General features: G+C 38.4%; 1 protein-coding gene across 1 annotated transcript; it reads right to left on the bottom strand.

The window, feature by feature from the left end:
* Positions 1-8,386: 8,386 nt before the first annotated feature.
* Positions 8,387-11,588, bottom strand: LOC107574886 (dual specificity protein phosphatase 6-like). The gene is made up of 3 exons (XM_016261308.1): positions 10,743-11,588; positions 9,639-10,073; positions 8,387-9,035 (listed from the first exon to the last, which is right to left on the bottom strand). Exons 1-3 carry the CDS (start codon positions 11,140-11,142, stop codon positions 8,722-8,724), a joined length of 1,149 nt encoding a protein of 382 aa, XP_016116794.1. The 5' UTR covers positions 11,143-11,588; the 3' UTR covers positions 8,387-8,721.
* Between the last annotated feature and the right edge of the window lie 388 nt (positions 11,589-11,976).

Below are 11,976 nucleotides of genomic sequence, written 5' to 3'. Positions count from 1 at the left end.
CTGACGTCAGCAATAAACCTGAGAGGAAAACAATGGCAAAGGACGTTAGCCTCGCCTTTGCCTCAAGTGAATTTTGGACAGGTTGAATGAGAGGTCAGAGCAATTTAACACCACTTCGCTCAAAGGGGAAGGTCACGCTTGGGCAGGTGGTGGTCAGTTTAGCAAAAGAGCATCTGCATTCTTTGTGTGTTTGTGCAGGACAGGAAACAGAACTGTTACGCTAGTAACTAGCAGCACACAGGCATCTGCCACAATGAGAAGCTGGAAAGTGGGAGATATGGGATGGGGGCGCTTTAGTTGAAACAGAAATACGACTGCTAGCATCAGTGTTTTGGCATGTGGAGGGGAGGAGGTTTGTGCAGTGTTGGGTTTCACAATGGCTGGCGTCCTGAAAAGAGAAAAAAGGTGGTGGTTGTTCTCAGCGGTAACTAGCTTCCTGTTGTAGCTCTGGGTCTCTGTGTGTGTTTGTTTGAGCTTGTTTATGAGGATGTTTCTATGACACTAGGAAGTGAGTGAGTCATTTAGGGCCAGTGTGAAGTTTCATTCTTAGTTTGTGTGTGTGTGTTGCAGCTTCTTTGGTGCCATTAAACGATTTGTCATACTTACATTTATGACTGTCGCAGCTTCACCTCCGATTGCACGGTTTTTTATGCCTGCAGGGATGTCATTTTTAAATATGGTTTTGTACAAGATCCAACTCATACTGTAGATAAAACTTTGCTGAAGTGCTGAAGTGTATCTGTTTTAGTGTTTGTCAAGTCTCAATTTAAGGTAGAAAGGACAGGGCTAAAAGGAACATATTGATTGTAATGTGTTTCCTGTTCTCAGCTTTCACTCTGGTGTCAGTCCTCAGAGAGAACACGGTGTTCTGACAGACTGTGTGTATATATATACGACAGTCAGACAAGAGCACATCACTGAGCCGAGACAAAATTGCATCAGAAAATCATCAGAACAAAAAAAAAAGTTGAGGAAATGACGCCTGTTTTTAGGGCAATATTTTTTCCCCTTTTAACATAATTAGCACATTATTGTAATTTCTGTAAGTTACAGTAAGAGGTACAGTAATACGTTTGTTTTTTTGCATTATAATAATGAGAATTTGATGATAAAATGTGCTTAATGGTTACAAAAAAGTGCAATAAAATGCATACACACAAAAAACAGGTTTGACCCAGGTTTCATGAGATACAATCCATGTATGTGCGTGTGAGATGTAATCATAAACATCTAGATTATACCTTTGTGTGTATAATAACATATTTGGAAAGACACTCAGTCCTGCCTCTACACTCCCAAACAAAGTCCTTTCTGGAAATGACATAATCTGCTCTGCCTATCTGGCAACATTCATTCAAACAGAGACCGGTCCATTCAGAAGCCCAGAGTGCAGTCATTCATGCTCAACACAAGCCCTGCCTTCGCTCTCTCTCTCTCTCTCTCTCTCTCTCTCTCTCTCTCTCTCACACACTCTCTCACTCTCTCGCATTCACTTTCTTTATTTATTTAACTCCTGGGTTTGCTTAGCAACCGCGCTGCAAAGTAAAGCACTGCAGCGGTGAGTCAACCTGCTGTCGTACTGGTGAGAGATGGAAGGACAGATGATGCTGTCAGACTGCATCCGTGTGCATTTAGTCTGAACAAGGTGACAAACGGGACTGATTCAGGTGTGAAAATGATTGGTTTCTGTTAAAGTAAGGTGACAGAGGTCAGATGCACAATGTGATTTGGCTGATTATGAATCAACATGCTTTTTGTACCTAATTATCCTTGAGAATGACTTATTTGCAGGCACCTCAAATGCTGTGATACTGAATTGTTTTGCAGGTTCACACTCTCCCACTTCTTCTTTACCCCAGTTCTCTCCCTCACTCCTCTGTTCTTGTTTCTGAAGCATGAGACATATTAATCATTTCCTGGAGTGCAGCCACTCACAAGGCAGGTCTGAGCTCCTGTGATCTGAGTGAGTCTTAACTCACTTCCTGTGTCTGGCTGTGCTGAGTGGGTGAGAGCCGTGCCACAGCATTGGAAAAAGAATGAGAAGGACAAAGATGCAGAGAGAATATATATCTACATGTGTAACCCTGTCAGTAATGAACTTTTATTTAAAGAGCAATATTTGCCCTCTGGTGTTGATTTTCAAGGGGATTGTTTTATGTATTCAAGGGCATATTTGGTATCTAACCATTTTAATTTTTGTTTCTTTTAAAAACATAAATTACACACTGATTATTAAAATGATTATAAAATATATGTGTATAGATTTTATGTTTTTAAAAGTTTTTCTAAACCTTTTAGAATTCTTCAATAATGTTACAGTTTAATAATATAATATAATATAATATAATATAATATAATATAATATAATATAATATAATATATATATATATATATATATATATATATATTCTGATGATAATAATTTAACAATTATTTATAATATAATATAATATAATATAAAAGTGCAACAGAAGTTGCTTTAGCCATACAGACTTTAGTAACCCCATATATTTAATATTTTAATATATTTAATATTTTCTTATTTAACAAGTTTTCTGTTTATGATTTTATATGTATATATAAAATTCTGTTTATAATTTTATACATACAATTTATGCAATAAACACACAATACAATTATACTATACTATACAATACCCAATACCACTGAATGTGATTTTTTATTACTAATATTAAAAGGTATGAATACAAATAAATAATATTGAATGTAATATGAAATATTTCATTTATTAATATTCAGCATGCTATATAAAATAGCGTTCCAATGCTTATGTATGAAGAATATATATGCAGAAAATGCAAACATTTTAAGATATGCATATGCATAAAAACTGAAATGATATTAACAGAAATAAATGAATAATTTTGGTTTTTTTTAATGATAAAATAAACACCACACCACAAGGCCTAAAAAGCTACATGAAACCCCTAATACTAAACTAAAATGTGTTACTAAATGTTGAATATCAGACTTCAAAGGCAACAGACTGTCCTGTGTACCACATTTCAACTATATTGTGCGTTTTAGTCCCAATCAGTGGTATTTTGGCACTGAACTCTGGTTCAGTTCTGATCCTGGTGTGTCTGCCCAACAACGGTGTCTAATATTTGGGTCTAATACCAGGTTTGTTGGAGGTAGTGTGGGTTGAGGCACAATGATTTTGCTCTTTCTCACCATTTCTGTCTCTGTCGCTCTCTCCCCCTCACACGTTATTTTTAAAAGCGCTTTTAAATGATAATGACTATTTTTACTCCTTTTCCATCAAGCCGCATCAGGCTCACACAGACACAGCGGCGGATGATTCATATCAGCTGGAGTGCTCTTTTTGTGAACTGCTGCCGCCACATCTCTGCTGTAACATGGCCTTCATAGAAATGAAGTCACGAAGGGCCTTGAAATGGATGGAAGCAACACAAACCGGGAGCTGTAACCTCTGGGCTGACATTCACGGAGCGATTCTATTCATAGCCGACGGAGAAACTCAAGGTTTAAATGTCTTTATTTCATTTGTGCCTGTAGCTTGTGATGAGCAGCACCGTGCTAAACCGTTATCAGTTTTCATCCTGTTATGAATTCAAATGTGTTGAGCACCTGATTGCTAATAACGCAGACACGCACTTACACACACTTTTGGTTCTGGTGGATTAGATAATATGGCAACAAGTCCGTTGTGCTCTAAATCAACAGCACATCTCATCTCTGCAAACAGGAACGGAAGGAATCTCGTGGAGTTTTGGTCGTGGAGAGACACGCGTGGGCTGCGATGTAGCGCTGAGCGACAGAGCTCTTGTGTTGCCACTGCTGAAGTCCAGAAGCGAGTGAAAACACAAAAAGCTAAAGCTTTATTTCCAAACAAAGCACTTCTATGTGGCCCTTCTTGGAAGACATTCCTCTCCAGCATTCCAGAGAGTGTGGAGGTGGAGGTCTCGACCACTGGCTCTGAGGATAATTAAGTTTGTAATTTTATATGAAATGTCCCACCTACACATGTCCTGAAACCTCTTTGTCTCTGACTACCTCTCTCTCCACACACATACATAAATTATATATAATATACAAAAATAATGATATGTCTATATCATTAATATTAATTATTACAACATATAATATATTTAAAATATATTATAAAATATGTAATACAATTATTATATTATATTATTATTTATATTATATTATAAAGAATTATATTATAATACAACAATAAATGTAAACCAATTAATGTAAATAGTATTAATACTTATTAACACAAGGTAATGTTTTTTCTGTACATATGAAACCCATTAATTGATTTAATTTTTTTATAAATATTTTGATTAAATGATAATAATTTTAAATAAATAATAAATTATCACATAATACATTATTTATAATTTACATACATGTTAATTACAATTACACAAAATATAACAGTTTATATATATAAGCAATATAAATGTTATAAACTACACAATTATATACACTACACTATTTTAGTGTGTAATATATATGTATATGTGTGTATTATATATGTACATTTATATGATAATTTCTTAAGTTTATTATTTATAAAACAAAAAGAAACAATGGGAATGAAATGTAAAAAACAACAACATATGAGTGTCTAACACAAGAAAATCTATTCTCTGTATATAAAATTATGAATAATATAAATATTTAGAAGTATAAAATATTAAAAATGCATCAACTGTATGCCAGAACTATATAAACAATATCAACTGTTATCAACTATATGGCTATATACTATACACTATTTTAATAATAATAAAATTGGGTTGGGAATCCCTAACACTTCCCTTTTAAACATACTGGAATCGAATGATTTTCATGACATTTGTTTCAATTGTAGATATTGCAGAAAAGTTTCGATTCCAGTATGTTAAAAAAAAGGAACTGTTAGGGATTCCCAACCCTACTGTACACTCTGCATTGCTCTACATAGATTTATGATGAAAAGTATCACCATTACTGACATCTTCTAAGCAGTTCTGGCATGTTCGGAAGCCTCTTCGTATTCAAAGTGAGTGTGAGATGAAGAGCAGGAGGTAAAGAGATCACTTTGCCAGGGGTGAGTTCTCTCCCCACGTTGGCGGAAGTTCTTACTCTCCATGTGGGTGGTTTGGAGAAGAGCCCGTAGCAGTTAAGTGTGATAACAGCGTATCCACTGTACCCACTGTGCTGTTTACTCACAACTCTCTTCTGCCCTGTGCATAACCTCCAGGATGTTTAGTCTTGATAGGCTGTTTGTTATGGAAGAAAAGAAAGATGAGATAATAGATATACTACCAAAGTTCTTTTAAGTCAGTACACCACCATGTTTACAGAACAAGGACAGATGTGTCAGTTTTGAATTGGTATGTATGTCTGTAGCTTGATTTATCTTTGCAGCACCCTTTTGTTTCAAGAACCATTTTAGCTGTACCAGGTTCTTGAGATGCTTTTTGTAACTGAAAATGCTCTAGGTAGGTTTTTTCAGATCACCATTTTGGATTCCGAAGCACTGATTTTGAAAGAACTAGATAATGAAAGGTTCTGAATTTTGGTTACACTCTGGTTACATGTTCCAAAGTGATGCCGTGGAACCATTTTTGGTTCCCCAATGAATCTTTCAGTAAACACTTCTTAAACGAACCATTTTTTCTTGGCGTGAAGAACATCTAAAGAACCATTTTCCACTATAAAGAACCTTTTGTGAGATGTTAAAGGTTCTTCATGGAACCATAGATGCCAATGAAGAACCTTTATTTTTAGAGTAACCTGTTTAGAAATGGTACAGAAAATCACGCACTAATGAACTCATCGGTGGAGAAAGGGGGTGCATCAAACCATCTGTTTTGGCCCAAATGATTGTCTGGTTACGCACCTGCCCATTAAAAGTGACTGACAACAGACGAGGTCATCTAGCCAGGGGTGGCCTTCACTACTGCAACTCACATAAGCACACAAATGGAAGAGTGCAGGTGGTGAGCAGGGAGGTGGTGGGCGGATGATGCCTGACGGGAGTACAGGAGGTGGGGTTTGCGAGGAGGGTGGTGTTGGGGTCACTGGAACTTGAGCACCGGAAATTGCTGGGCATGTTGGCAAATCCTTCACAGCGCAGTCTGTCACAAGAGGACGACAGGGACTGAAACCCTTCACACAGGATTAGCACACTGGCCAAGTATAGTCACAATCTGTTGGGTTTATTTTCACTGCTTAAAAGACTTACAGACCTGTAACACTAAAACTGGGACACATGTTGCCTTAAGACAATTGTGTCTTGGTCACTATAAAGCTATTACATGTAATTGAATAATATTAAAATAGAAATAGAAATTGAAATCTATCGTTCATTTTTAAATAATGAACTAAATAGCTCTTTATATATATAAATAGCTCTTTAATTAGTTTATTTAAAAAAAAATATATATATTTTATTATAGATTATATTATATTATAGATTAACATATTAATACATATTATTAATATATTTATACTACAGACATTAATATTAATTAAATAAATAATAATATATTTATATTTATATATTATATTCTTGTTCTATTTATATAATAATAGTTCAATATATTATATTTTTTACTAAATTAATTTAGACAAGCTATTTTATTTTATTATTTTATCATTAAATTTTCATAATCAATACATTTTATATACAATTTTATTATATTTATTTATAGGTGTACATGTAAATGTATAATTTTTTCCTTATATTTAATATTTATAATACAAAATAAATTAATGGGACTCAAAATGCAAGAAAAAAACATTCCATGAGTGTCTAATATGAGAAAATCCATTCTAATACTACTCCTACTCAAGTGTTCATGTTGGCAGATAAGTAGAATAGATCGTTATTACTATAACAACAATGCACTGCTATTTTGCCATCAGAAATAATAATTACTCATTTGAACCCTATTTCTTACTCCCACACAGGGATTATACCTTTATCTGATGTATGCAAAAGCCAAGAGGGTGTCAGGTTGCGGCCTGTTTTTGCTTTTAGAGCAGGAGCCTGATCTTCTGTCAGGAAGTGCCGCAGGGAGGGACATTTCGCTCTAACCTGCCCTTACCTGGAAATACCAGCCTGTCCACATGGAAAGTTGTTTTTTCATGGAAACACTTTATCTTTTTGGGAGTACTCATTGTATATCTGTTCTACATTAAAGGTTAAGCTAGTCTTTGAGTCAGCGGTTAGCAGTAAATTTGTCAACTAAACACTAAGTTAAATAGTTTTTGTGAATGACTAATGAAATGTTTTCTAGTAAATCTATCATTCTGCTTTGGATAAAACCAATAAATGTTACTTTTTCTGAATGAATTTTCATTTCGTAGTTAGTTTGAATTCTTATTTTCAAGTGAACCAAAGAAAACCGAGAGACATTGATAGATTTGAATAGACAAAATAGCAATTTATTAATAACTTATCATTTTTTACATTCGTAACATTGGGGGGAGTGGTTTTGTAAAACAGCCCCTCCCCCCAACCAGGCCTTTGCTTTGAAGGGCAAAAAAACCCTCATGAAAACCATCACTTTTCTCACAAAAAATGGCATGTCACAGAACTTCCCTGAACAGGAGACAAAACGTTCTCCCAGCTTTGTCAACAGACCTCAAATCCTTGCGCACACAAAAAAATCAGCGTTACTTGCTTCAACCCTCTGACGTCCCCAGAAAACGTACAAAAAATGAGTAGTATAAAGGCGTATGGGTCCTAAATGGGCATGCATCTGAAACCCCGCCGAATAGCATTCGAGGAATGCCTCGTACACGTACAAGTTTGGACGACCCTTCTGAACGTGCAAGCTCGTATGGTCAGGTCCACTAAAAAAGTACTGGTGAAAAGAAGCAGCTTATGGGAACTGCTCTGAAAGGTTACCACACAATAACACTCTTATGTACAGAACTAAGGCAGGAAAATTACAACTTTGATCTGTGATGGTGGTTAAAAGGCTGAGAACGGCGGAATCGATCCGTAAAGCAAAACTGGAAATATATTATACATATACACATTGCAAAAACCTGTTAAAGTTTTTTGGCATTTAACTCATCGATAAAGATAATATTGAGCGATATTCAGTTCGTTTACATAAAGAGGATGAAAAAGAGAAGAAAAATCTACAGCCGTTCCTTTAAAACAGGTATATTCTAACTACGGCAAGGCTTACCAACATCTTAATATACACATGTATAAATGTTTCAAAAATTTCTCCACGAAAATAAGTTGGAGTACAGTACACTCTGCCATCATTACCGAAGGGAAGTCTTGTCCCAAAAACAGGCAAGTCTTCATTGAAGACAAAAAGAGCACACCTAGAAAATATTAAGGTGCAAGTGCTAAACAAATCAAATGGAGTATTTGTAATTGTTCAGTTCCAGTCAAGTCTCTTTGGCACACCAGCCCCAATATATCGGATGTTCTTTCCATTTCGACAGTCTTTCCATGCTTGAATATGTATATATATGTATATATATATATATATATATATATATATAAAACGAACTACTTTAAAGAGTCTCGGAGATATAGAGTCACATGATCTCTCTCTGTTAAACAGCAGCGTAGAAGCTCTGGGCAACCGCATGCCCCATCAGTGGCTACTCTGGTCGGCCGTCGTCTCAAGCCAGCATCAAAAACGTCAGGAACCTCTCGACAGGTGGGAAACAAAGAAATGCACGTTCACTTCGAGTCAGGGCAGGGCCTCACGTGGACTCGAGAGGGTCCAACTGGAAAACGTTGTGATTGGTCGGCGTGGTGAAGTACAACGGCTGGGTCGGAGCCGCTACTCGGTTGTCGCACGGGCTCTTGAGTCCCAACGTGCGCTCAAAGTCCAAAAGTTGGCCCATGAAGTTAAAATTGGGCGAGATGTTGGACTTCTTCATCTTGACTATGTCGTACGCATCGTTCATGGACAGGTTGAGCTTCTGCATGAGGTACGCCACCGTTACTGTGACGGAACGGCTGATACCGGCCAGGCAGTGAACGAGAACGCCACACTTCTGTCCGCGGGCCTCATCTGAGGGGGAAAAAAGACGAGATGGTTAGTTAAATGACTTATGAATATGCAATCGTACATAAGCTTGGTTGTCAGAATTCATTACGGTCCCAGCATTGACAAAAGGGGCCTCATTCAGCAGGATTTCTAGTGCATGACTGCAGGCTGAGAGAAAACAACTCGCCCATTTTCTCAGGGAACGTGACGTGGAAATGGGCTATTAAGGTTAATCAAATGATCCTTCCGCTTGCCAGGTTACTCGACAATGGTACCATTTGGACGTGTAAATGTAGAAGTCATGGCAGCGCCCTGTCAAGGCTAGCAGGATGTCAACACTGCCCTGTAAATGGTCCTCATTGTGTGGCGAAACATTGCTCTGTCCTAGATTACTTTCAATGCTGCTTGCTTCCTTCCTGTTGAGCTCAAATTACCGCCTCCCCCCCTCCGTCTCCCATTTCATCATTAGCCTTTGTGTCACAATTGCTGTGGGATATGTTAACATGCAAACAATAAAAAAACGGTGCCATCCATTTGGTTTCAAAACACTGAAAGACCTTGTAGTTTTAATCAAAACTGGGACTGAATGAAAAGCAAATTGAAGCAACAAAAAATGTTTTTACTTACCAATAAAGCTGATGGCTTCTGGGAAAAACTGAGAGAGATTCTGGCTCCAGTGATCGGAGATGGGAATCTGCTTGTACTTAAACTCCCCGGCATTCTCGAACATGTTAGGAAGATTAGGGGTCACGTTCAAGATGTACTTGATGCCAAACTCTTCCAGGATATCCAGGTTCGTGGAGTCCTTCGCGCAGCCCAGATACAGATGCGGCAGGATCTCCACGGGGAACGAGGGCTGGGGGTTGGAAAGAGGGCTGCCGTCTGAGTCGGTTGCGCTGCTTGGGTCTCGGTCGATGTCTGACTCGATGTCCGAGGAGTCAGAGCTGATCCGGAGCCCTCCCAGACCCAGCACCTGGGAGGTCGGTGAACTGCTGCTGGAGGAACCATCGAGGTTCGTCTCACACATAGTGGGAAATTCAGCTTGAAACTTGCTGAAGCCACCTGTGAAGTTCAAGTTAGAAACACATTTAAAATGTATCCCTTAAAACTAACCACATATTTTTATCGGAGTACTCATTTTTTAATTACAAGTAAAGACTAGCAGATTTTTTTTTCACTCTTTGTTTACTAGTATTTACTTGATTATTTACATTCCAGTTCTAAATTCACTTGATAATAAATTAGAGTACACTAGTGTGTATTCCTATTGTTACTAGTAATATTTTCCATATGACTGGTACTATTTTTATTTTTTACAATTAGGAAGCCATTCAAAGAAAGTCCAAATGTTACTGTAACTAGTACAATACGAAATGTGACTAACAACTGGGATATTTGCTAGTGTATCATAACTAGTTTTTAATAAACGGTCACTAGTAATATACATTTCAGTTGGAATACTAGCTTGATGTATGAACCACAGATTTCCATAGAATTCAATGGCAAAATGTGAAATCTGTTACTATTAACAATTAAATAGTTAACAACGGTATATTACTGTAAGTATCTAATGAATGGTTATAAACGAAATTGAAAAACATACTAGTCGCCAATGGATTACTTGTAAATAACTTCAAAATAAATACTAACTTAAAAAAGATACTATTTAGTTGCCGTAAATCACACACACACAAAAAAAATCATCACAAAACTCGGTGGAATTAAACGTACCCTCAAGATAGAAAGCCTTGTAGCCCTCGTCCTTCATTCTCCTCAGCAGTAAACCCAACACGGAGCCGCCGTCGATGTTCTCATTCCACTCTCGGCTGTACTCGTCGTACAACACGATAGTGTCCGTCTTGCACCTCCGCGCGAACCTCTCCCTGTCTTCCCCGTTGGAAAGCAGAGACTTGATGGGCAGGTTGCCCTTCTTGAGTCGCCGGAGCATGAGGCTCGGGATGGCCACATTAATGGCCGTTTCGACGTGCGACGATTCGTAGAGCTCTTGCGTTCGGCAGTCCATAACGAGCAAACAGTCGCTGCGCGTCTCCAGCTGCTCCTTCAGCCACTCTACCGTCTTGCTTATGGCCATGACCGAATCGAACTGCACGGGTTTGAATTTATCAAGCATTAGTGAAATACGGTGAGACCTTAAACTGCGGAGAAGACGCGCTGCTGCAAGAGGCCGTGGACGTCTCAGTCCTGGAGCATTGAGATTCTCAACTCAAAGTCTCTTCTGCACCGTCGAGATGGTTAAAATCCTCGGGTTTTGCTTTGAGAGTCAAGCGCAGACTCGCTCTACTTCCACCCCATTCATGCAACTGCGTGCATTTATCAATGACTCACTATAGCCAGTGAGTGCGCGAGCCACTGACGTTGTCTTCTTGTTATATAACCTGGCTTCTCTCGCCGTCGATTTTCACACGAATCGATCTTGATATCAAGTCGAATATCGATCGCAGACGTGTCGCGAAAGCAAAACGCCTCGTAGCTTAATTTCTCTTCGATATCTATCCCGGAGAAAGCAACGCTGCGTCCTCCTCTGCTCTAGTCCTAGATGTGGTCTCTGTCACTTCGAGCTAGTGAATGGATGCCAGCGCCAGGCGTTTCAATGGATACATTATTTCAGTCAGCCAATCAGGAGGCGCCGAGCTAGCGTCGTCGTGGAAACGGGGCCGGATGGAACGGACTATGTTGATGAATTGTTAATAAGTTTGTCATTCACAAAAACGGAAAGGAATTTCCGCTCCGGATCAGAGGAGTGCAAACAAACAGTAGAGAGGCACCGCATGGGAAGGAGGAGTGCGAGTGTATTTGTTGAGGGGTCAATATACCTCATGCTCAGGTTACACACTCAGGTTGAACTCCGTTTAGCCGCATTTCAGTTTCGCCCAGCTGCAGTTTGTAGCTCGGTTTGTGGAGTCTAGTAGGCTACGTCGCTGGCTGCCGACGGTTAAACCCAGCT

This window comes from Sinocyclocheilus grahami, unplaced genomic scaffold (genome assembly GCF_001515645.1).
Source record: "Sinocyclocheilus grahami isolate Dianchi unplaced genomic scaffold, SAMN03320097.WGS_v1.1 scaffold31.1, whole genome shotgun sequence".
Taxonomy (NCBI): domain Eukaryota; kingdom Metazoa; phylum Chordata; class Actinopteri; order Cypriniformes; family Cyprinidae; genus Sinocyclocheilus; species Sinocyclocheilus grahami.
The sequence above is the reverse complement of the archived record's forward strand: the minus strand, read 5'-3'. Positions and strand labels throughout refer to the sequence as shown.